The 26,694-nt window shown below is 45.2% G+C and overlaps 1 protein-coding gene across 1 annotated transcript in view; it reads left to right on the top strand.

The window, feature by feature from the left end:
- LOC121441899 (FH1/FH2 domain-containing protein 3-like) overlaps positions 1–26,694 on the top strand; it is a gene marked incomplete at its 5' end in the record, with an annotated part of 239,631 nt that overhangs the window by 192,906 nt on the left and 20,031 nt on the right. Inside the window, 5 exons of the mRNA XM_041643264.1 lie at positions 2,818–3,695; positions 13,876–14,034; positions 21,332–21,514; positions 23,638–23,757; positions 24,619–24,780. Of these exons, the coding sequence (XP_041499198.1) occupies positions 2,818–3,695; positions 13,876–14,034; positions 21,332–21,514; positions 23,638–23,757; positions 24,619–24,780 (1,502 nt within the window). The remainder of the gene's footprint in view (positions 1–2,817; positions 3,696–13,875; positions 14,035–21,331; positions 21,515–23,637; positions 23,758–24,618; positions 24,781–26,694) is intronic.

Raw genomic sequence — 26,694 nt, forward strand, 5'->3', positions numbered from 1 at the left:
ATTTAGTTTCCTCAAAATAGTATTATAGTTATTTCTAAACACTAGATGTGCTACTCAAGTTTAACAGAATTACAATCACAGTGTCAGGGGGTAAGATAAGTTCTGGGTCGCTTTAGTACTAACCGATTTTCGTGTATTATGAGTAGCGTTATGAGTTATTCATCATAGTTGGGCTCAGCAGCCTAAAACACATCAACAAGTTGGATTAGGAAAACTAAAACAGGGAACAGAACTTTCTTGGATCTGAGCATGTAACATTCTTCCAAAAAAGGAAAACTGCAAAAATGGAACCTCTGAGCTCCCAGAGACCGACTATTAATTTTGCACAAAGAGCAAGTGAGATCCAAGTGTATAGATGCAGAAACTGGAGTTCCTGGAGACTCCTCTGCATCCCTCCAGGGTTGGGAAGATCTGTGGAAATTTACTGTTCCTGAAATTCCACAGTGTTCACAGTCTCCTTAGCAGCCGAGTCAAGGCCACTCTGTCATGACAGCTTTTGCTATTCCTCAAAGTCACCAAGACAATTAAAATTAGAGACAATTTAAAATGCCCCAAATCCTACTTTTAGCACCATTGTATCTGTTACTAAGAAGTGAATTTGAAGTCACCCAAAGTAAAGCTTGGAAGAGATCCAACTCATTTCAGGCACCTTTCTTCTTGTTTTGTGTGTTCAGCTCTGAACATATTTATCATATTTTGCTATATGATACTTGATGATCAGCTGGATGAGAGCTGGGGATATCTGTCCTGCTCACTGTGAACCCTTATTTCCTAGCTGTGTGCTCAGAACACAATCTTCCCAGAGGTTACTGAGAAGAAGCTTGGGGGTTGAAATGAAAGTCTCAATGCTATCTGACAGAAGGTGGATGGAGTAACTTATATTGTTAAACTAGTACTAGTAGACTGGAATAATTTAGGGGTGTTTATTGTAACACATGGAACAACCACTAAAAATAATATGTAGAGTCATTACTTTAAAACACTATTTAAAACAGGGTGAACTAAAAAAACAAAACAAAACAATGTTCAAGCAACCAACTGGAGACCAAGGAAAGAAAAACAAAAGGAATAAATTAACAAAACAACACATTTAAGTCCTAACATTTCAGTCATTAGTTTACATTAAAAGATTAGCAGTGGATTTTTAGAAACTCACCTATTGTATGCATCCTATACAAAACCATTTTTATTGCAAATTTTGTATACAATATACTCTCATCATGCTTTTCTCTCCCCCAACTCCTCCCAGATCTCTCCACCCCCTCAATCAACCAACTCCCTGCTCTTTCTTTCTCTTTCTCGTTAAAAAAAGAAACAGGCAAGCAAAAGACTCACCCCCCCCCAAAAGAAGCCAACAAGAAAGACACACATACACCCCACACACACCCCAAATATACACAAGACTTAAATGAGTAAAGAAATAAGCAAGAAGACCAACTTTTTAAAAACTAACCACCCTGTTATCATAATAAGAGAAGTCAGCATTTCCCAAACAATGGAGAAAGAATGTGACCATCTCTTGGGAAAGACCGGCGGCTTATCTGCTATCAAAGCAGTATCCCTGTTTGCAAGGAGAGCCATGCTAGTTTGAGCTGGGATTGAGCAAGAGAGGGGCGTGGGGAGCAAGGCTAGCTTCTGGCTGTGGCAGGCAGGAAGGTTTATCAGCAGGATGCCTGGATGCACTGCCTGGGAAGGATCACAAAGCAGATGGAGCAGAGTGAGTAAAACAGTGTTTAGAAGCAACATTATCTTAAAGGAAAGGATCAAAAGTTGGGAGAGTGGTGGAGATGTAAGAGGAGTCAAGAGAGGTTGTAAGATGGGAAAAAAATGATTAATATCAATGCCAAAGGAAAATTCTATGGGATGGGAGGGGTGGAAAGGACCTAGTGGGAGGAGCAGGAAGGATCTCCTGGGAGGGGCAGATAGGACCTAGTAGGAGGGGCTGAAAAGACCACCTAGTGGGAGGAGCAGGAAAGACCAGCTAGTGGGAGGGGCAGAAAGGAAGGACCTCCTGGGAAGGGCAGATAGGACCTAGTGGGAGGGGCAGAAAGGACCTAGTGGGAGGGGCTGAAAGGACCTAGTGGGAGGGGCAGAAAGGACCTAGTGGGAGGGGCAGGAAACACTGATGAGAGGGTCATGGAAGAAGCAGGGCAGAGAATTACCCCAGTGCTGTCCTAATACATAAGAGTCGTACTAAGGGACAGTTGTGGACTGTCACGAGAGAAAGGCTGTGACTGAGTTCACATGCAGGTAGGAGGCTGGAGGTTGAATGGCAGACCCCTTCGGACCTCATCTGTTAAACTGGTAAACTATAGAAGCAAGACAACTCAGAGGATGAGCTGTACAGGCAAGTGAAGGGAAAGAGGGGCCGTGGGGAAGCATTTTGGAGGAAGTAGCATTAAGTCCTCTAGAGATGAGACTGTGAGCTTGAACTGATGGCCTTGTGTAGAGCCAGGGAAGAGATGTCCTTCTAGCGCTTAGTTGCCTTGGACCAGGCGGGTACTTCCTGCCTTCCCTCGTCTAGATAGGACGGACATCTCTTAGCCATGGTGGAGGTAGATTCTGCCTTCCTGCCACAGCAGAAGAAAGGGAGGAAGTTACATAGTGCAGGCGGAAACCAGGAGTGCATGCATTTGGAAGAGTCTGGAGACCCGGAGTGAGTCCTCGGCTGTGAACATCTGCTTTGATTACCTTGTTTTTCTCGCGTTTTCTTCAGAGTTGCTCCTGTGTGTTCACCTGTTTTCATGCATAACTGGTTTTCTTGTGGAATGGAGGCCCTGCCCTCTTTCTTATCTCTTCCTTCCCATGTCCTTTCAGGTCTATGGTCCACCAGCCTTCAGGATGTGGGTGTGAATGGGCAGTGTGGCGACATCCTTACCAGCAAAAGGTTCATGCTGGACATGCTGTATGCCCATAACCGAAAGTCCACGGATGGTGAGGAGAAGGATGATGGCGAACCTGGGAGGGCTGTGCAGGAGGTGGAGGCAGTGGCCAGTCTCGCCACCAGGATATCCACCCTGCAGGCCAACTCTCAGGCCCCAGAGGAGAGCATCAAGAGAGTGGACATTGGCTGCTTGGACAACCGGGGCAGTGTAAAGGCCTTTGCTGAGAAATTCAACAGTGGGGACCTGGGGAGAGGGTCCACGTCTCCCGAGGCAGAGTCTCAGGACAAGGTCCCAGACACGACCCCTACGCAACTGAAGACTGAGTCTGACTACATCTGGGACCAGCTGATGGCCAATCCGAGGGAGCTCAGGATCCAAGACATGGATTTCACTGATCTGGGGGAGGAAGACGACATCGATGTTCTAGATGTGGACCTTGGCCCCCGTGAAGCCCCAGGGCCACCCCCTCCACCCCCTCCCACCTTTCTGGGTTTGCCACCCCCACCCCCTCCGCCGCTGTTGGACACTGTGCCTCCCCCACCAGTCCCCGGTAATTTATTGGCTTCTCCTGTGTTCAGCACTCCTCAGGGCTTAGGGTGGTCCCAGGTACCCAGGGGTCAGCCAGCATTCACCAAGAAAAAGAAGACTATCCGGCTATTCTGGAATGAAGTCCGGCCCTTTGAGTGGCCGAATAAGAACAATCGCCGATGCAGGGAATTCCTGTGGTCAAAACTGGAACCCATCAAGGTGGACACTTCCAGACTAGAGCACCTGTTTGAGTCCAAGTCTAAGGAGCTGTCTGTCACCAAGGTAGGCTGGGCCCTGGCATGTTCTTGATTAGCAGAGGAGAAGAGCTGGACAGGTTGGTTCTTGATGAAGCATGCTCGTTTGCGCTGCTTTAACTGTTTGGTAAGCAGTCCATTGGGATAAGAAGTCTAACTTTTCTGATAGTATTCCTTGGATCTATGGTACATCAAAAATGCACAGTAGCACACCAGATTACCCATGAAAAAAGCAAAATGGCTAATTATGGATGGCCCTGTAGCCCAGGAGCAATATCAGTGCTCTCCTGAGGAACTGAACCTCTTTGCTTACTGGGTGCACTGAATGTACTCATATAATGTCACCTCAAGTTCGGGATCATAGAAGCACTTTAAACTTAGCTGTAGCCACTCAGTGATTTTTAGAGATGATAATTTAGTCTCTTTGGATAATTCTCCGAGCCGACATACTGAATCTTATTTTCTATGAGTTCATGAGAACCTGCAGGCATTACTGTTGCAGTATTGTTAATGCTGGTTTTATATACAATTATTCATGGGGAGCATAATAAAATGATTGGACATAACACCATGGTCAGCAAATTCTGATATAGAAATTGCACAATGGATCGTATTTCCCACAGGGAAGTGCTTCAATAATGCCTCCATTTTGTATCTCAGCCCACAAAATGTGTGAGTCAGGGTATAGAGAACATTAAAAACAGGCTAGAAGCTACCTTCTCTTAGGAATTTGGGGTATGAGAAAGTACTCTCTAAAGTCTAATGTAGACAGGCGCAGCATGGTGTCATCGAGAAAGCGTATGCCCAAGAACCGTGCAACTGAGTCACCCGAACAATTGCAAAAGTTTTTAATGTTTTAAGTAACATTTTTGATTTTATGCTGAGCCAGATTCATAGCTATTCTGAGCTACAGGTTGGACACCTGCAGTGGAAAAGATAAGTAAGGGCTTGTCACTGTGAGTCAATTGTAGTCCCAGGTCGATTCAGCCATTTGTCATATAAATGTGAGCTGAGTTGGCCTCTCAGACTTAAGAGTCAGGTACCAGTTCTGAAGACAAGACAAGGTAGCAACCTCAGGGTTTGCGTGCGTGCGTGTGTGCGTGCGTGTGTGTGTGTGTGTGTGTGTGTGTGTGTGTGTGCGCGCGCGCGCACGCGTGTGTGTGTGTGTGTGTGTGTGTGTGTGTGTGTGTGCATGTGTTTCTATGGAGATGCCATGGCTGTTGGGTGATGCTGAGGGACCAGCAGGGGGCTAGTCATTGGTCAGTCTTCTTTTAAGTCCATGTGGAGATTCTTAAACTCCTTGCCACCCTTTGCCACTGGTGTTCATCCCCATGTCTGTTTCCCCAGGTTTGGAGAAGGTGTGACTTTTAATTATTTCTTGCCTCAGAAGCCTCCTTAAGTCAGAATTAAAGCTTCTTTACTTTAAAAGTCAATTCCTAAGCTTTAATATAAGCTCATCAGTCCAGTTCTTTTGGTTTAAGCAGGCCTAGACCTTGTTCTTTCCAGAACATGTCACTTGGGGATGAAATCTTAAACATCTACTCTCAATGTACCCATGTCCTGACCTCTTCAGGCTGATATCACATAGCACTTGAGTGCCCACATGTCCTCTCCCACTTCGTACAGTCAACCTGGCCTTGTGGAGAAGGCCAGCTGAGCGTTAGCTGGCAGCCTGCAGTTGTCAAGTATTCTTATGACCCACCTCATGCACTGTGCCGGATCCACTAATGAACTGGCCTCCTCCTCCTGTGCTCATTTGGCTAGCTCTGCTGCTGGCATCCTGGAAGTTGTTCGTACCCTGGAGGTTGTTGGGGGGAGGCTGCCCGTGGCCTCAGGACAGAGAAGGAAAAGGACAGCAGGTTGGTAGTGAAGCCATGTTTTACTTCCCTTGCGGTGAGCTTAAGTTTCCACGAGAAGACTTCCAATGAGTCTGTTGCTTCACCCATCCCCCTCCTCTCTTGGTTTCACTGTGGCTGATCTGGTCAGTGAAAAGACACTGGCTTCTGTCCTTTCTCTAACCCTGAGTGTGTTCTTACGTGTAGTAGGGACCACCTCTGAAAATACGGAAAGGCCTTGCTAGTGGCCAAATGTGTGTTTAGGTTTGGTAAAGTGGGGACCTAGGACAATAGTCACCCACACTGGCGGGTCCAACATCTTAAGATCACATGAGCTGCAGATGGAGCCCATTTTTAAAAATGTGCAACTTTGCTGAACATTTACAGAATGTTTCCTCGTCATTATTTCTAAAACAATACAACAGCTAGTACGTGGCATATGCATCGTGATAGGTACTATTAATAATCCAGAGACGATTTAGAGCACTCTAGAGGGTTTCAAGGGTTATATACAAAATATGTAAAAATCCATTTCATGTGAGGCAGTTGAGAATTATTGTACTCTCTGGTGGTCCTGTAACGAATCCCCTAGGGACACCAAGGGACAACTAAACTGAAACATTTATTAAATTGCTTCCAGAATGTTCTGCAATGAGACTCAGGAGCATATACCTTTGGGTGTGTGTTTGTGTGTTAGTGCTTGTTTGATTATCTTCAAAAAGAAAAGGAAATCTGAGCAGGAGCTAATTTTCAAAATGTTACAAGAAATGAGAATGCAAATTAATATTAGACATCACGCTGGAGAGGTGGATCCCGTGTGTATATGTTGCTAATTCCGATCTAACCGGATTCCACGTCTGGTTTTGATCGCTGACTGAGATTTCCGTGCAGCACAGCTGTAAACAGGCACTTCCGAACCCTGGCGCAGGAGAAGGTTCTCATTACAAACAACGGTCTACAGCAAAATGAAATTGACTCCACAAGATAATGCGAAACAAAGGAAAGTGCTTTTAGTTTCTGTTGGAAAGCTGACACCAGACCAAAGCAGTAGGGCATGGCTGTGATTAGCCAGTCACCCCCAGCCCAGATTCACGTGTGAGAGCCAGTGCCGGGGGGGGGGGGGGGGGGGGGGAACCACTTAATGAACACGAGGAGAGCAAAAGATGCCTTTCCTTCCTGGTTTCTTTACTAGTTTGTGGAACAGAGCCCACTTTGCTGACTTGGCAGCAAATGTGTTCACGGAGCTCTTCAGAGCATGCTGCTCATTGTGTTGTGTGGCGACACGAGCCCTGGGTGAAGCCTTACCATGCCGTATTCTTGCTGCTGCTCTGGGATGTGGTGGTGGATGTGCAAATGATTCCAGAGAACTATGTCAGGTAGAGTCCCCAAAGCGTCTGGACTCGACATGAGGAACCCTGTGAAATGTCCTTACCAATTCTGTTGTCCAATCAGGGGCTGGAAGACCCCGGATACTCTCAAAGGACACCTTCTTCATACCCCAACTAACTACCAGACCAAGGCAAGTTTGGAGAAAGCAAAAACTAGGCAAGGAGAGGACCCGTTTTTGCCTTTGAGGACACGGTGGTTTCTTGGGCTTATTTGGGGCAGGGTCTCCAGATGGAACTAGAGAAGTTTGCTTGGTTCTGTGTAGTAGGTACATTTCTATTAAGATACCATGATCAAAACAAACCATAGAATAGAGAATTTATTTGGGCTTCCAGTTCCAGAGAGTCAGAGTCCATGATGGCAGAGCAAAGATAAGGAAGCAGGGACAAGAAGCTGAGGGCTTGAGCTGCAAACACAAAGCAGAGAGCAAGCTGGAAATGGTTAGCCCCAGCGACAAGCCTCCTCTTAAGGCCACGCCTCCTAAACGAACCCAAGCAGTACCACTAACAAAACCAAGTACTCAAATAAATGCCTGGCATTCACATTGAAACTACCGTTTGCCCTGAAGTTTCTTAGTATATCAGAAACTACTATCAGAATTTTTAAAGAAATAGAGAGATAGAGATTTAATTGGCCAAGGTATAAGCCTCAGCCTGGGTGATTCTGCTTGTTTTGCGCCCCCCCCCCCCCACTCACACGTGTAGCCCTGGCAGGCCTGGAATTTACTGTGTAGACCAGGCTGGCTTCAACTTTGTAGTTGACCTTCCTGTTTATGTTGGGATTACAGGTCTAGGCTAGATGATTTGTAAATGCCGCAGAGATTATGGAGTAGGCCCACAGTTGTAAGCCCCTGCTTTAACGTGGCCTTTGAGCATGGCCTCCTGCCCCGATCTGGCCTCTTCCCAGAGAAGTAAAAAAAGTCTCCATGCTTCATATTTGGAATACAAAGAAGTTCGTTATGTTCTTAATGTCAACAACAGGAACCCCAAATTCTACCTAGAGATTAGAAACACAACGTTTTCCTCCTGTGGTGCTACCACAGTTAGTAACTGAGTCTGTGTGCTCCCTCTGCTTTCAGTGATCGGAAAGCACAGATTATCTTGTTGTTTAGCCGTTGGCCTCAGCCATCGGAGGCTCCAAAGTATGGGGAAATAATACTTTCCCCTTAATAATAAGGCAAGCCTGTTCTGGAATGGAAAGAACTCTTTTCTTTCACCCTCCCGTTATTTTTTTTTTTAAGACAGTCTTATAATTCCTTACTGGATTCAAACTCAAAACAATTGCCCTGTGTCAGCCTCCTACCTACTGGGGTTAAAGGCACGCACCACCATGCCAACTAAAAATCTTACTCTTAACTAATGAGGGCTTTTTTTTTTTTTGCCTTAATGTAGACTTAGGTTTTCATTTGTTTTTATTTTTATTTTTTTTATTTTTTGCTGGAAAGCTCTGCTGTGTATTTCTTTATTGTTCTTGCAGAAAGACTGGGAAAATTCTAGCCTTCTCTTCCTTGTGACATCTGTATCGTTGCACCTTGTAACCTTGTAGCTGTCAGTTTCTCAAGGGAGAGTTTTGAAAATATGTTGTGGTGTCATTCTTGGCGGGTGAGCAGGGAGTCGGGAGGCATGATTTACCATTTCTAGAATGGCCATGCTGAACCAGACCCAGACCCGGGGTCTCCAGCGCTGCTGCCAAGCTGCTCGCGCAGAGGCCAGTTGCCTTTCATGGAAGTGCTCTCAGACCCAGAGACATTCTTCAAGACTCAGGGAGTTCTCCAAATGCATCATGTCCCTAGACGAGTTTCTATTTTCAATCGCACCTCTGGGGTGACAAGTTCAGTGTGTTCAGCGTTCATTTTTTAAACATTTTGATCCTCTGTTCCTAATAAAATGACTCTTTAAAAATTCAAGAGGGTGAGCTCAAGACATAGCTCAGTAGTACAGTGGTTGCCTAATGTATGCAAGGCCCTGGGTTCTATCCCCAGCAAAGGGGGGACAAAGTCAAAGAAGTAACCTGTTGTGTCAGCATGTTAACAAACTTTAGGCGTAATGAAAGCTGTTTACTGTTTAAATGTCTTTCTGACTTTTCTCCCTGCTACCTGAATCTTCATCCTTCTGTTTTCCAAAGCTGAATGACTCAGAGGGGAAGTTAGAGCCTTTTCCTTTCCCTGGAATGTTGACTGAAATCAGGGTGCAATCACACTTGCATGTGGCCTCATACCCCCATAACCGTTCAGAGTCGAGTTGAGTCCTTATCTGCAGCTTCAAAACATTGGCTTTTAGGGATAACGGACTGACCTGCTCTTAAGCCCAGATTCTACATCTCTAGCCCAGGAAGCATCAGCCATCTGTCTCTGCAGCGAGCGCCCTTTTCGGCTAAGCCTAGCATGGCTTAGCTACTCCAGTCAATATTTACATTACCTTATGTGACTTTTTACTCTCTGGGAAGCAGATGTGCAGGCCTCTGGCTCTAGGAGGTGGACCCCTAGCCCAGGTAGCCAGCCACCCCCTAGGGCTGCAGTGAACAGCTGTCTCCCCTGGCTCATAGTCTGTGCCCTGAGCTTCAGCAGTGATCAGTCTCTGCTCAGGTGGCTGCCTCCTTTGCTTCCCAGAGGTCCTATAACTCCTTTGCACTAGTGCTGTCTGTTGAAACCTCATCCTAAAGACATTCAGTTTCGTCTTCTTATACACTGGACCCTCACCTCTCTGGGACAGCTTGAGAGAAAATGTTGTATTGCCCTCCTGTGTTCCTTCCCGTCTCTTCTCTCTGAGGTCTCTGTTCCCCTGGACATACAGGAGACCCTCTGATTCTCTCTCATCCATCTTGGCATGTTTGACATCTCACCCTTTCCCTGCAGGGTTTCTGGTCAAGAGCAAAACAAATGAACAACAAGCCCTGCAGGGCCTCTAGGCCTGAGGCAGGTCTCCAGAGACCGTCCTGGGGGCGGGGTGGTAAGAGGAGATGGAGGTTCTCAAGGGAGGACCTTGCCTTAATAGGCTTTCTGGAGCTAAAACAGCCTAGAGACTTTTCAAGGTCTCTCCCTTCTGAAATAAACAAACTGCCTTCTCCCTTGAACCCTTCGGTGGACACACTTGGGAAAGTAGCATGTTCCAACACTGCCCCGCAGCTGTTTCCCTCACAGGGCCGCACGCCTGCTATGCAGAAGCAGATGCACCCTAGAGATAGCCCTGTTTTCACGTCTTGTCACTGTAGTTGAGACCTCTATGCCTGGAGCCTGGGCAACAGGTACTTTCTGCTCCAGCATTCCTGCCACCCTGACCATTCTTGACACTTGCTGAAGAGGAGGGTAGAGGTTGGCTGTCTTCCATCTTTGATGAAGGACTAAGGCTGAAACCATCCTTCCTGTGGCCTAGAACAGCATTGGAGGCCTCCTGGTCCTCCGGGGATGGGGGGGATGCTCTTTTCACACTCGGACATGAAAAGTTCTCATTTGAGAACTAGACACCCAAAAGAGATAGCAAAGAGGGACAGTAAATACATCTGTAAAGGCAAGCAGCCAATTGGAAAAGAGACTCTTAGTGCCCAAAATCTGTTATCCCAGATGCCAGGAGGTTGACTGAGAGAAAAGGGCCATGGGTTAGAGAACAGCTTGGGCTGCAGAGTAAGTTGAGACTACCTAGAGAAATCTTATCAGTTAAACCAAATCAGAACAAACAGAACGGACTGCTGGAGAATTAGACTGGTCTCTAAACCTCTCGTGCAGTGTTCAAGCGTTGATCTCACTGTCCACTGATGTCTTGAGACAGCCGTCAGCAGAGATGGGCATCTGCCATATAGCAGTCAGGAAGGCAGGGTCTCCTTAGGTGTGGCCTCGTCCTTTTCACTGTGCCTCTGTGCTTGCTTTCTCCTTGACCTTTTCCTCAGAAGGAAGATGTTAAGTAAAAAATAAGAAGAGAGGTGGCTCCACTGGCACAAGAAATCAAATTAGGTCAAATCAAACCAAATCAAAATGCCCATCGTTTTATTAAGAATGACACTCGTGCGTGGCCAAGTACATGGCGGGGAGACAGGAAAGCAGGGAGCCCATGCAAAACCAGAACCACCAGTTTCTCCTCTGGGAGCCCATTTAAATACCCTCTGGGAGTGGTCCTGACCCTTCCCAGGGAGGGGTCAGGAACTGGCCTGCTGGGATTTGGAGTCCAGACCAAAGCAACTTCAAGGCCTGGAGGCTGGGATGGATGCCAGGGGCTGGGAGCTACGCTCCCAACTTAACAGTAGACCTCAGTGGATCCTCCACAGTCATGCTGCTGCTCACTTGCCGTGTTCAACCTGACTTTGTTTCTTGTTTTGGTTACAGGCTAGCTGCCATTCTTTCACGTTAGGTTTTGGTTCAGGGATTTCAGTCTTGGCGAGGATGACTGGGGCTGTGCTGTATGAGCCTTTCCGTACCATTGTACCGCACAGCTCTTTCAGTCCCGCTATCTCAGCACACCGGCTGACTGGCTCAGTAGTGCATAAAGCTCCATGGCCATTCAGAAAGAGATTATTAGTGCTTGACAAAAGAATATTGGTGGCTGGAGAGATGGCTCAGCAGTTAAGAGCACTTGCTGCTCTCTCAGAGGACCTGGGTTCAGTTCCTAGCACCTACTTGGTAGCTCACAACCATCCATAACTTCACTTCCAGGGAATTCAGTGCCTTCTCTGACACCAAGAATACAATACACGTGGTAAAATGTATACACACAGGCAAAATAGCTAGACAGATAAATAAATATAAAAGAATTGTAAGATATATTGTTGAGCTTGAAATGATTATGGTCTTTTATTAACTTTAGAATGGATTTTTAAAATCTCAAAACAAATCTTAATAGAATTTTGATAGAATTATTATTCCTTTGAGAGAGGTCGTATTGGTCAGGGTTCTCTAATAGCACAGAACTGATAAGATGATGTATGTTCCCACCGCCTCTTCCCCAGGCTGGGATGGTCTCAGTCACTTACTTCATGAGGAAATCTACATGCGTTGATTCCCAAACACATATTTAAGGACCTAAAGTAGCAGTTAAGTTTGAGGACCTGGGAGGGTCTGTAGAGCCATGATCTGATTCTCCTTTTAGACCACAGCTCTGCTGTTGTCCCCGTTGAGTGGCTCATCTGCCCCTGGGCTCAGGCAGCTTCAAAGGGGCAGTCCAGAGGGCACTTGTCTGCAGGTGTGGTCAGAGTTCCTCCCCAGGCTGGCCTGGGAGGTCTTTCAGGACATAGTCTCATCTAGCCTCATCACTGACAGCTCTCAGCCTGAACACAAGGGTATCTTTTTTGCTTGCTTTCTCCCTGGAGCCTGGCAGAACCCCAGAGACCGTAAAGGCGCAGTTGGAGAGTCACTGCTTACAGACCTGGCCTTTTCTAGACACAGCAGCTGCCCTGCCGTTGGCATCCTTGCTTAGTGAGCAGCGCCCACCATCACTGGCTGCGTTTTCTTTAAGAGAACCCCCCGACCTTCATCTTTGCCACCCTCAGAGGGTCCCAACTTCCCAGATGCCTTTCCACCAAGGGAACCTGAGCAGTTGTCGAGGCTCGTTGGACCAGTCTCCTCCCACGTCCCTCCATTGCCACCTACATATGACTTCCTGACATCTGAAGGAGAAAGTGGAGACTGCTTGTGTCACAGTCTGTGATTATCTGTCAGGACAGTCATGATAAAATACCATACCCCAGGCTGGAGAGATGGTTCCTTTTGTTGCTCTTCCAGATGAGTCAAGTTCAATTCCCAGCACCTACATGGCAGCTCACAACCATCATACCTCCAGTTCCAGGGGATTTGACACCCTTTTAACTCCACAGGCACCAGGCTTACACACACTACACATACATATATGTATACACACACTACACATACATATATGTATACCATTAATACCCATGAAATAACTAAATATAAAAATATTTTAAATACTATATACTCAGTGGTTTAAACAACAGGAATTCATTTCTTACAGTTCCTGAGACTGTGGAGTTGAAGATCAAGATGCTAGCCAGGTTAATTCTGCTTTCTTCCTGACTTTAAGATGTCGTCCTTCTTGCTGTGTTCCCATAAGAAGAACACCAATCCCATTGTCAAGATTCCATTCTTACCACCTTACCTAAGCCTAATTCCCTCCCAAGCCTGCGACCTTTGATACTAGATTCTACCTTTTTGGCTATCATGGGGCCAACGTATGTTTGGAGAAGGGATACAAACATTGAGTTTGAAAGGCACATAGAGTTCCAGCCCTATGCTAGCCATCATCTTGAGGTAGGCCCAGGGCGTGCCTCTGAAGAGCACCCATGCCATCAGGAAAGCCCCATCAGAGGGTTTTACAAGGCTGCTAGGACACCTCTGCTTCTCTGCCGTCCTCTTTGGCCTGTTCCTACTTACCACTCATACCTCTTCTTCTGCACAGGCCCTTTCTTTCCTCCTCCACCCTCCAGTGGATAGCTGTATGATGGTCACATGGACAGGAAAGATGGGCACACTCTGCTGTGAGGGGTGCAGGACATTTGGGTAGTAAACGATGCCCTGGGGAGATCCAGGGACCCGAGGACTAAAATGACACAGCAGCCACACAAAGAGGATGTCCTCCCTGTCCCCTCAGCCCCTGTGTTTATTTACTGTTATGGGCACACTGCACACACTGAGCCAACAAGACGCATCCAAATGCTTCACAGCACGCAAGAAAGGAACTCTAAAATGGTGGGGGAAAACAGGTTTTGTTCTTGCACAAAATGTTTTTCCTATTGAAAGAAAATCAATTTTATTTTGTAATGTAAAGGCTTGTAAAGTTCCATTGGAGGCAATTAAGTGCCTGAGCCTTGATCTTCCACTTCCCCATTCTCTTCCTATGCTGAGTGGCAGCCAGTTCTTCCCCGAGCTGAATTTGGGCCATTTGCTTTCTCTTTGAAATAAGGAGTGTGTCTGCTTTTAGTAATGAAACCCAGGAAGGACCCAGGATGATACACTAATCTTTTGACTTTCCTTGTTTTATCACAAAGAAAACAGCTGCAGATGGTAAAAGGCAGGAGATCATCGTTCTGGATTCCAAGAGGAGCAACGCCATCAACATCGGTCTGACAGTGCTGCCCCCTCCCAGGACTATCAAGATAGCCATTTTGAACTTTGATGAGTATGCCTTAAACAAAGAAGGGATCGAGGTAAGCCGGGTTCTATGAAGCATCGTTAGCGTTGCAAAATGTGCATCACATTAATGCATTGAATATCACTTTGGATGGTTTGTAATCTTTTTTACTCAACTGAACTCTGAAATATGTTAATGATTCTTAGATGTTTATCTGGGATGCGGAGATAAGCCCCTTTGCCTGTGAAGTTCAAAGATCTTGGCTCACTTATGGACCCCAGCTCTAACCAAACATTTCTTACCTCAGAATGAAAAAAGATCATCACGTCCTCCATATGAGGATGCTTAAGTCTCTTCCATGTCATGTCCATATGTCTAGGAACACTTAGGAATTGCAGTCTTTCATGTGGTGCTGAAGCCCACATAAAGGACATTGTTTTGATCTAATAAAAGATGTGATTTGGAGCTAGGGAGGTGGCTCCCTTACCATACACAAATCCCAGTTTAATCCCTAGCACTGCATAGTGTGAATGTGATGGCACCTGATGTGGTCTCCGAGCTTGGTAAGTGCAGGCAGAAGGATCAGAAAAGTACAAGGTCATCCGCAGTGGCACAGGGAGTCTGAGGCCAGCTTGGCTTCCATGAAACCCTGTGTTAAAAGGAAAAATAAACAGATATGTTTAGTTGGATCATCTGGAGAACAGAGCAAGCCTACTGAGGCTTTCATGCTTGCTGATATGAGAAAGCCTATCATATTTCACCTAACGTGCCACAGTTCCTGTCCTTGCATGTGCTTATGCTCTCCTGCCTCTGTGGGATGGTGCTGGATTATAGCAGGTGAAACCTGTTATCCTCATGATGGAAAAGGGAAGGAGCTACTGGACACTCTACAGATTGTGCCAAAGGGTGATATAACCTGGAGACATCTGGGTGTGGATAAGGCGTCTGGGGACACTGCTTTGTGGTCTCAGGTGATCCATCCTTCTATTGGTAAGAGGCCTTCACATCTGAGGTTTATTCAAACATAGTCTTGTTTGGAAAACTTCAACGTGGATGGAACCAGTGAAGCCTAACTCCAGAGGGAGTGCAAGCCTTTGTCAGGAAGGTCCCCCGAGAGGAAGCCTTGAGCCATGGTGTTAGACTCATCTACAGTCCTGGGTAGAGGAGAGGGCCGTGAGCAAACAGTACCTGCAAGGTTTGGAGCCCAGAAGACCGTGCACACCTTGCCACTTAGGGAAGAAGAGATGATAACAAGAAAAACTATCCACTGAAACAAGTACTTGGTTGAACATACAATATCTTTGCCAAGCTCATGACCATCCAGGAGGTGACTTGCTTGGAAAAATAGTTCCATTAGGATGGGCCATCAGTCTTCTGACTGGTATTCCTAAAAGAGGAGGGACATTTGGATACAGATAGGTGGGAGTGCCACTTGCATCAGAGAACAAACAGGGAGGTTCGCAGACTGGAAGTCCATGAGGTGACAGAGAAGGATGTTAGAGTGACATGCTTACAAACCAAGGGATGCCAAGAGTTGTGTTGAGTATCAGAAGAGGCAAGGAGACGTTCTCCTCTCCAGCCTCCGAAGAGAAATTGTGGGCTTCCCACAACCTTGATTTTGAATATTATGAGAGAATAAATTTACGCTGTTTTAAGCCACTTGACTTGAACAACGTTGTTACTTTGCCAGCAATAGGACATGCAACCAGTATAGCAGATGCTAGTGGTACCTACCCACCTCCACACTGACCCACAGCCAGAAATGTCTCCACACACTGCTAACCTCCTCAGGGAGTGAAAGCATCCCAGCCAAGAAGCCCTCATTGGAGCTGCTTCCGTATCCTAGGACTATGCTTATCCCTCAGCTGTTCTCAGGCAGAGCTGTGAAGACCATGGCAATAGGCCTCTTATAGAATGGGAAATGCAGGAGCCTCTGTCCTCTCCTGTTCATGACCACTGATGCCAGCTGCCTGAGGGGTATAAAAGATATACACTCATGCACGAGGGAGGACCCAAAGCTTGTTCTGGACTCTTGCCGTTCAAGAGTTAAAATGAGACCGGGAAGAAAAAGCAGTTGTCAACTTGCAGACCTTTGCTAATAAGATTTGCAGTTAATGCCCTCCGGCCTTCAGCCAGACCGTCTGCTTCCTGGACACACACATTATGTCACGGCATCGCAGCTTCACAGGGCGACTGGAAAGCTCTGTGTACCAAAACACAATTAGGATGTATTAAGTGACATCCTGGGCCATTGCCTAGCAACTTGCGGTATGAGTCTGGATTTGTCATACAAACCTGAGTAATTAACTCCATTAAGGAAGTGGCTTTCAGATGAGTATTAAACTGGAGGAAGTTATTTTAGGGTCATCTCTAGAGAGCATCTGTAATACTTTTTTTTCAAGTAAAATGCAGAGAATGATCACAAACAGAAGCGGGAAGACATCGCTTCATTGCTTTCCTTTTCCTCCTCTGCTTTTCTGAGTTTTAAGGCATAGTCCACTTAGAAGTAGGACAATACAGTTGTCTCTCATGGCATTTAACGTATCTCACTTTGGCTGTCAGATCCAGCAGAAATTTCCTTTAACTGTTTGGGCCACAGTGTCATTCTAAGGAGTTTATATGGCCTAAGACCCGTTCTTAGCTGACTTCATAGGTGCTGGATGTAGGTGAGTCTGCTCGTGAGCTACATAGCTGGCTCAGGGAACCAGAATGCATTGACAACGGGACCCAGCTGTTAATAGTGTTTGCACCTGCAGATGAGTATCCCTGGATGATGGAACCCCTGCTAGGACATGAGGCAGCCCCAGTAGCTCTCCGGCTCTGCTTGGGAGAGCTTCAGCCTAACCTCCAGCAAATTGTTTCTTCTCTTCTGGGCACAATAGTCTCTTGCCCCAGTGTGCTGCCCCAGAGTGCTCACAAGAACGAAAGGAGATATCATCAGGGCTGCTTTTTAAGTTGCTTTTGGAGAGAAGTGCAGGGAAAGAACCCATTTTCTCAGTAAATGCAGACTGTCAACAAACTAACCCCAGCCAAACTTTCCCGAGACCCTGATGCTCGACCCAAACCTTTGTAGTATATTCTTCATTGCCATAGCAAGAATTCTGCCAAAAACAAGTGAAATCTTATTTGCAGGTAAATGTAATGGCCTAGCATTTAGGTCCACAATAAAGGATATGTTTGCATTGTTTTCCTTTGGAGGGTACCTTCTGTTATAAAAACATGTGTAGTTATTGTAGTAATACAGAACAGTGATTCTCAACCTGTGGGTTGTGACCCCATCAACAAACTTGCATATTTGAAAATATTTATATTATGATTCCTAACAGTATCAAAATTATAGTTATGAGGTAACAACAACAACAAAAAATCTTAATGATTTCTGGGGGAGGGGCGGTTACCACAGCGTAACTGTGTTAAAGTGTTGCAGCATTAGGACGGCTGAGAACCATTGATCTAGAAAGAAGTAAACAAACAAACAAACAAACATTTGGGCTATTACATTTTGGTTTTGTTAGATGTTCCTTTCCTTTCATAACCAAGTGATAATTCAGAATAGCATCAAAGAAACTATAAACTATAAACATGGCAAGAGTCTGACATCAACCCTGCCTCTGCTCGCCAGAGGTGACTGACCTGGTCAGCTGTCCTGTAGCCTCTTTATTGACAGTAGTATACGGAATGAGAAAATAGACTAGCAGGTATCTGGTGAGCTCAGAATCCTCCGTGATGAAGAAATGGTTTGAAATAGAGAAGTAAAAAACAAAGGAAACACCATCAGTTCCTTCTTCAAAGGGAGAAAACTTGCAGGAACTTGTCTCCTGAAGGCTCTACTAGGTGTTGGCAAGCTTTTGTTTTGAAATTACTGTCGTGCCTAGAACAATTTAAGCATTATGAAAATTAAAGTATACTTTTTTACTAAATACTTTAAAAACTAGTCACGGTCCAACCATAGATGTTTTCCAACAGTGTTGTCTGTCTGAATTGTTTGGATAAGTGTTTTTTAAACACTATATTTGTGGTCAGTGTGACCTAGAGAATTTTGGCTAAATCTCTCCTTATACTCAAATTCTGCACACATAGCCTCATCCTGGAGCCGCAATGAAGGACAACTTGGCAGGAGATGTGCCTGAGTGTTTGCCAGGTGTCACCTTCTGCAGCCTCGCTCTGCAGTTTAGAATATAGCTTCAGTATAGCTGTGCTTCTGATACGCCGAGGCCAGTCCTCCCTGCCTGTTACGATGCATCAAGCTCAAGGTTGCTTCTGCTCAGATATACCCAGATGCATTGCGTTAGCATGTGCATATTTAATAGCAGCAGTTAATTTTATAGTTGTGATTTTAAACATTTTTGGAGTCGATATAGTATAAAGTTTATGTATCTGGATTCGTGCAATCTGGATTGAAACCCTCCCATCTCCCTTGCTGCCCTTCTGTAGTCCCAGCCTCTGGCAAGGAGAGATACATTTTCCATCACTGTGGTTGTGTCTTTTGGAGACTGCCATATGGACTCTCACCATGTAGAACCTGAAGAGATCGTCTTCTTTCACTCAGCATGACAGACAGCCTTGAGAGTCATCAAAGTATCATAGGCTCAAGAGCATCTTGATGTTACCACAGACAACAGTTCTCTTTGGGGATGTACCACAATTGGTTATCTGTTTATCCACTAAAAATAATTTGCTTGACCCAGCCTTGGTCCATTATGAATAAAGCAATTGCCAATATTTTGATAGTTTCCTGTGACTATCAGGTTTCATATTTCTGGAGTACATGTCCAGGAACAGAATGGCAAGGTCATAGGGTCCTCTATGTTGACAAAATAAAGCTTATGTTTTCATTCTTTTTACAGTGAAAAAATTTAACTAGGATACAGTTTATCAACTCCTTATCGGGGATTTTTTTTTTTTTGTCTACCATGGGTCACAAAAATTTTCTCCTGTTTCTTTCCATAATTTTTATGGTATTACATTTTCCTTTGAAACCCATGACCCATGTTGAGTTTCCTTATGTATATAAGAGAATTAAGCTGAGGTTCATTTTTCTCAAATATGGAATGTAGTTGTTTCCACAGCACTCGTTGGAAATTCTGTCCTCTCTGTTGAATAGTCTTCCACTTTGTCAGAATTAACAGACTGTATTTGTGCCCCGTGTCTGTGCTGTTCTGCCTGTTGATACAAGTATTTGTCCTAATTACTATGATTCTATAGTTCTTCGAGTTGGGTAGAGTGATACTTCTGAGGTCACCTTTCACCATGGTTCTTCCATTTCTTCTTCCTTACTACGTAGCATCTAGGTCCAGCTTGTCTGTGTCTATGCAAAGTCATGTTGGCCTTTTGGTTGGAACTGAGTTAAACCTATAGATCTGTCTGGGGAGACAGCATCCTGACTATAAATCTCAGCCCATAAGCATAGTATCCCACTCCAATCACTTAGATCATCTATGGTTGTTTTCATTAGCATTTATATTTCCAACATGTAGAGTTTATAAATTATTTATTAGATTTGTCACTTGTATATTTCATCATTAATAGCACTTTAAAATTTACTCATTACTATGTACCAATAAAGTAGGTTTTGTGTATAAGCCATGTATCATGAAACATTGTTAAACTCACTTCTGTGTTTTAGAAACATTTTTGTAGGTGCTTATAATTCTTTACATAGATTATCATAGCCTCTGTGAGTATGGATAATTTTACCTTTTTCTTTCCTCTCTCTCTCATCTGTATGTTTCTCATGTGTATTTGTAGAGGGGAAGAAAGGGTTTCCAAACAGAGCTAAAATAGGAATAATGAGGATGGATAAGAATTTTTTTCTCTTTCAAAAATGTGATAAATTAAGCATTTGAACCTGTAAAAAATCAAACGGATTCTAACATCCTTTGTCCTCTTGGTATTTCACAATTGGCTTTTATCCAAAGCAAATAGAAGTAGAAAGATAATACTGTTAGTCACCTGGAAAAAGGGAAATAGACAAGATCACCTGACAAAATTGGGAGCATAGGGGTAGGGGGGAGTAGGGGCGATGGAAGGAGAAGGTGAGGGAAGAAGGGGAAGGGGAAGGATAACTTGAAGGAACGGGATAGTCAAGATGGTGAAAGACAGAGATGAGAGCAAGGAAAGAGATAGTTTGATGGAGGGAGCCATTATGGGGCTAGCAAGAAACCCGGCACTAAAAAGATTTCCAGAAATCCACAAGGATGACCCCAGCTAAGACCCTAAACAACAGAGGAGAGGGTGCCCAAACTGGCCTTGCCCTGTAGTCAGACTGATGACTATCTTAAATGTCACCATAGAGCCTTCATCCAGTAGTTGATGGAACAGGCAGAGACCCGCAGTGGAGCACTGGAACTGAGCTAACAAAGTCCAGTTGAAGAGTGGGAGGAATGAGAATATGAACAAAGAGGTCAAGACCATGATGGGGACACCCACTGAAACAGCTTACCTGAGCTAATGGGAGCTCATCAACTCTAGTCAGTCAGGGAAGGAAACAGCATAAGTCCAAACTAGTCCCTCAGAATATGGGTGACAGTTGTATGGTTGGGGCAAACTGCGGGGCCACTGGGTGTGGCACCAGGATTTATCCCTACTGCTTGACCTGGATTTTTGGAATCTATACTCTTTAGAATGGATACCTTGCTCAGCCTAGATATAGTAGGGAAGGCATTGAATCTTCCCCAAAGCAGTGTGCCTTACCATCTCTGAGGAGTGGATGGGAGTTGGGATAGAAGGGTTAGATAGAGGGAAAGGGAGGAGGGGAGGGAGTGGGAACTGGGATTGGTATGTAAAATGAAGAAAGATTGTTTTTTTAAAATAAATAATATATAAATTTTAATATAACAAAATACTGTTAGATAATACTGTTTTCATCATTGAGCAGGTATTGTTTTATATATATCTATATCTATCTATATATGTATGTATATATATATGTTTTTCCTCAGATTTGTGTTTGATATTAACATATTATTTCTCTATGAGTTTTAGTTAAAATTTATAATTAATACAGAAAAATCAATCTAACTTCTTTGTATTTCATTTTTGAAATCTATTAAAATAATAGTTCATGAGTTGTGCAACAAAGCACACATTCTTGACACATGTTGCTGTATCTCACGAGCAGAAAGCTGTTCTCCAATATTGTCTTTTTTTTCTCATTTATCATTCCCTGTTCTTGCCTGGATGCCTTTTATGCCCTAGAAGGCCTACAGCAGAATACGTCAAGTTTACAGGTTATCATATCATAACACCTGCCTACTAATAAAAACAGAATGTTTTTAACTCTCTGCTTGGAAAATTGTAACAGAAATTTGAAAACATTGCAGGAGCAGAGTCCATTACTAACAAAGAATCATTACATCACCCTATCTTTCTAGAAAATTCTGACCATGATTCCAACTGAAGAAGAGAAGCAGAAAATCCAGGAAGCTCAGCTGGCCAACCCTGACGTGCCCCTGGGCAGCGCCGAGCAGTTCCTCCTCACACTCTCCTCCATCAGTGAGCTTTCAGCTCGGCTCCACCTCTGGGCATTCAAAATGGACTATGAGACCACAGAAAAGGTAGGCAGGCCACAGGAGCGTTCCCTAGCCCCATGTGGAGGCCAGGGTTTTTCACAGTTGGTGGATATTAACCTGGGCAAGACTCACTCTTGACACAGCATTTGGAGGGGCAGCTGATGGTGACTAAATCATAGCTCACACACTGGGGTGTGTGAATTGCATCTGTACTAGGTGATGCGTGCCTTCTTGATGCAGCCTCAGATGCTGATGGTGGGCAACAAATAAATGATGTTTAGCAATCAAAAGTTACTAGATTGTATTTTCACTGTAGAAAATAGAGAAAAGCAGAATGTGGGAAAAAACCTATTATCCTTCCACCTGATGACAATAACCTTAACTGGCACAGGCCATGGCAGTTGGCACCTTCACGGGTACTTTCAAGAGAATATTAGTAGCTACTTTCCCCATTGTTGTGACCAAATGTCTGGCAGGAATGACTTATGGGGTGAATTTTGTTTGGGCTCATGATTACAGAGGTCAAAGGCCTTCATGAAGGGAAAGGGATGGTGAGCGGGACAGCGCCTTCCGTGGTAACAACAGCTTGAGGCAGCAGACAGAAAACTGAATTATACCAGAACTAAAAAGCCACACACCATAGTGTGTGGCAAGATAGGACATAGCAACAGGAGAATCCGTGGACAGACAGAGACGGACACCTGACGGAGGTTGTCCTCTGACTCACATACATGTGGATGTGCAGACACAAAGACATGCACACACTGGTTGGGATGGGCTTAGATGGCAAAGGTACTGAGACCCTTCTAAAACAGCAGTGGAAGAGACATCGGCGTCCTTCCTGCACTGGCTATGCTGTGTGATTTCCCTAGGGAGCTGTGTACCAGTGTCTATCTACCCCAGACAGCAACAAGAGCAGACCAAAGAAGTCTTCCACCCAAGACTAACTCAGTGAACCAGAGTTTATCAGGGTCACTTACATGAGGGTGGGTCAGGGGTTAATTATAAGAACATAGATAACTCTAAGGGAGCTGTAGCACCATGAAGCCCATTCCTGAGTGGGCATTCCTGGCTTGCCCTGCCCCATACTAACAAACAGAACATTGGAAAAGTACCCCTTTCCCCAGAAGTCGTTAGGACTTAATGTAACTTGGGGAGGGGCCTTATGAATCTTGTGTTTAAGGAATTTCCTGAGACTTGTAAGTTTTAGTAACTTCCTAAGTCCCTCTTAGGGATTTTGATTTGGAAGGAGACATTAAAGAACAGGTCAGTGGAATGCTTTTGTGAGCTGAATAGGGGCCAGTGGGACTTAGTACCAGAGAAGATGGAAATTGGAGTCCAGAGGAGTTAACATACTGCTGCACTAGAGAACAGCCACAAACAGAGACGCTGGAGGAAAGGGTATGTGACTAGCTGTGGTTGAGCACTACACTGGCAAGGCAAGGCTGCTCGAGAGACTAAAGTTGAACCTCCTGATGTGGGGACTTCAGAGGTTGAGGCCACTGAGGCGCAGGGCAGGTCAAAGGTCTGAGGGAGTGAGAGTAACAAGAACTGGCTTTCCAGCATGCCCAATCCAAAGCCCAGAGGCTTCATGCACCTTAGGATAGCTATGCATATCCTTCAACACAAATTCTTAAATGTATTTAAAATATGGATCTGGGTTTCTGTAACTAAATTATGTGCTTCTTGACTGCCAACTTTGTAGATGACAATGCCATGTCACAGTGTCCAAATATTGGACACATCTATGTGAGTAACTTAGGCTAAGAGGTGGCCGGCATGGGATGCCTAGAGAGGACAGGAGGAAACTGTGATGCAGAGACTGTGAGGACACAGCATGTACAGTCATCTGCCACAAACAAGAAGGACAAAGAGGAACCTGTGATGCCGGTGCTGAGGGAACACGGAAAGAAAGAAAGATGGTCTCTGGAGGCAGCCGTGGCTGGCGGGGGAGAGGGAGTGGAGAGAAAGGCCTGAGGGTCCTGCTTGAGTTGCATAGGACCAAGGGTCTTCATTGCGATGTCTGCGGGTAGATTCCTATCTGCCGCCGTTCAGGACTGTCCTTATCTCAGATGCCTTATTGTTGTGGACCACGCAAACCTGGAAAAGGAAAACGGAAACCAAAATGTGTATTCTTTCTCATCTCCTGCTTTCTTTTTATCTGAAAGGAAGTGGCTGAACCACTTTTGGACCTGAAGGAAGGAATAGACCAGTTGGAGAACAACAAGACTCTGGGCTTCATCCTGTCCACACTCCTGGCCATTGGGAACTTTCTAAATGGAACCAACGTAAGATTTCCCAGTCCCTTACTCTCCGGCCTCCTTTGTCACAGTCTCTGCTGTCATTTATCAATGGATCTGTGCCTTTGATTCCCTGAAGGACAGTGGAACAAGCTGCTTTTATGTCTTCTTGCTTAAAATTCAAAGCTTTCTGTCCTCAAAGTATCAAGCCCCATTCATTTGAATAGGAACTCTTCTATAAGAAAGCTTGAAAAATAAGTACATGGCCCTTACAGGGTATGACTGCTCTAAGAAATTAACATCAGCGCATTTTTGTCTAGAAAGATTCTTTTTGTCTCTACACTTATCACTCAAATATTTAAGCTTATACACATTCAGATATTCTTTTAAAGACTGATTTTATTTCTAATTGAGTATGTGCATATACATGAGTGTATACACTCATGGAAGCTAGAGGCTTTGGATGCCTCGGAGATAACATTATCAGTGAAACTGCGAACCCTCCAGTGTAGGTGATCCAACCAGTCCTCTGCAACAGCGGTATGTCCTCTTTAGCCACTATAAGCCTTTTCTTCAGGCCTGATATTCTCTTTTAAAAAAGCAAACGTATTGGCTGCTGCTGTTGGCCTGAGTCTGGTCAGAAAGCAGACTTTCAGTAATGATCAGAGGAGAAAGAAACTGTTGGTATGCAGGTGTCAGCGACCTGTGAAAGCCCTGGGAGGTGACTCAGGGATGTGCTGGGTGTGGCTGTTCCAGTTTGAGCAGCAGAGGAAGGATTGTGTGGCTCACTGGTCTTGGAGAAACTAAACGTCAGGCTACTGTAGGACATTGATTCTAACCACCTGCCCTGTTGAAAGAGCCCATGTAATGCTGATTTTTCTCATGTCTTTATTCAATGTCACCAAACAGGCCAAAGCATTTGAGTTAAGCTACCTCGAGAAGGTTCCAGAGGTCAAAGATACCGTGCACAAGCAGTCACTTCTCCATCACGTGTGCACCATGGTGGTGGAGAACTTTCCAGACAGCTCAGATCTGTACTCAGAGATCGGGGCCATCACCAGGTCAGCCAAGGTACGTCCCTGACCTTGGAGGCACTGGCCTCGTGGGCCTCACTGTTGGGTCTTCTGCGTCATCTCAGAGGCATACGGCCTCTGTTCGCAAGCCATTTGGTGCAGCCTGTACTGCCTGCTCTGGAACTCACAATTATGATTCATTTCATGCCATTTCTAATGAACTTTTAAGATCTTTTTCCTATCTCTGGTTCTTGGTCGGATTCTTTCCTACTGAGGTATGCAGGGCAAGCTTGCCATGCAAGCCTCACTCCAGTGTCCACTGGCGAGAGAGAGTGCTAGTTTCCAGACTATTCTCTCCAATGTTGCAAATATTCAGCCTGCTTTAGGTAAGCATATCAGAGGCAAATATATCAAAAAGATGCCATCTGGCTCCTCCTGAGATGTCCCAGTACCCAGGATGAGATCTGGAGCCAGAAACCCAAGTATGCCTGGCCCCAATGCTCAGAGATTGGCTGTTCCAATGATCTTACACACAGGGAACATTTTTACAGGGCTATAAACAGTATATGGCTTTGGACCCTCGGCTGCAGGCTCTTAAAGTTCAGACTTAATATCTTTGAGCACATGGCTGGTTAGGGAAGAGACCATTGTGGTATGTGGTCACTTAGCTGCCTGCAAGATAGGGGGACCATTGAGGCAGAACAATACCCAGGGGAACCCCAAACACAACAGAATTTTGAAGGCTATAGAAGGTCTGGAAGCCAGGCCACTGTAGAGGAAACTTCTGGAAATATAGTAGGCTTGGACGTGTGAGTGGAAAGTATTAGGATCCATTGCACTTGAGGATGAGGTGTGACTGGAGAGTAGCATGGCCAGGAGTCAGGGTTACAGAGGTCTCCTTGAAGGAGCACCCTTCTCTGTCATCACCCATCGGATTGGCACGTGACCCGGTGACTAGGGCTTCCTTTACCTGCCCCAGGAATTACAACCTGGCAGTTACCAGGTACACCCAGAAGGAGCCCTCAGTTGGACTCATAGTGTCCCTGTCTTGAGGCAAGAAGAGGCCCAGCCAGTGGTTTTCTAGTCCTGAGAGAGCTCACAGAAGGCTTCTCAGAATGGAGTCCTCTGTTCTGTAGTGGGCACTAGGCTGTGGTCTTTACTTATATGAAGTGCCCTAAGCAATGCAGAAAACCCCTCAGATGGCCCCGTAGTCACTACTGTACCACCTCCACAAGTCATTCCTCAGAAGGCTTTGATAGCTATTCAAGACCAAAACCAGTTTGCCTAGAGTCCCTTCCTCTTGGCCTTGTTTCAGAGCCTCCCAGAACACCTGGGTTCTATTTGGTTCTGCCCAGGGTCTTCCCCAGCTGGAGCTGGTTAGCAACCAAAGTGACCCTGACACAGAATTACTGATACCAAACCAGATCTGTGGCCGTCCTGGGCCCGCATCAATACCAGCCTTCTCCCAATGCCCACTAGACATTTTCTTGTCATTTAAATAGTTGCTGCATAATGTACCTTGCCTACATACTGGCCACACTGACCCACACTGCCCACAATAGTTACACTAGATGATGGCTGTTCAAGATCCATGTCTTCCAACAGAAGACCGTGTGGTTATCTGCTGCCCTTTCCCAGACTTCACGGAGTGTTTGTAGCTTGGAGCACTAAGCCTTGCTTTCCTGGCCTCAGGAATCCTCTTACTCCTAGTTTTTCTCCCATGGCAGATCCTCCTTCAGGCTGCCTTTGTTGACTTGATTCTGTACCAGGCTTTTTCTTTTGGGCCATCAACCAGCTCCCAAATCATGACATTGAGACTTAATAGTTTTGAATGCTCGACCTAAGCTTAGCTTGTTTCTGACTAGTTCTTTTAACTTACATTACCTGTTTCTCTTTAGCTACCATTTGTCTTGGGTCTTTTTACTTTTCTTCCTTCTGTATATCTTACTTTCAGTGCTTCTCATGTCTGACT

The sequence above is a fragment of the Microtus oregoni genome, unplaced genomic scaffold (assembly GCF_018167655.1).
Source record: "Microtus oregoni isolate MIOR12 unplaced genomic scaffold, Mior012 000083F_ref0000379, whole genome shotgun sequence".
In the NCBI taxonomy this organism is placed as follows: Eukaryota; Metazoa; Chordata; class Mammalia; order Rodentia; family Cricetidae; genus Microtus; species Microtus oregoni.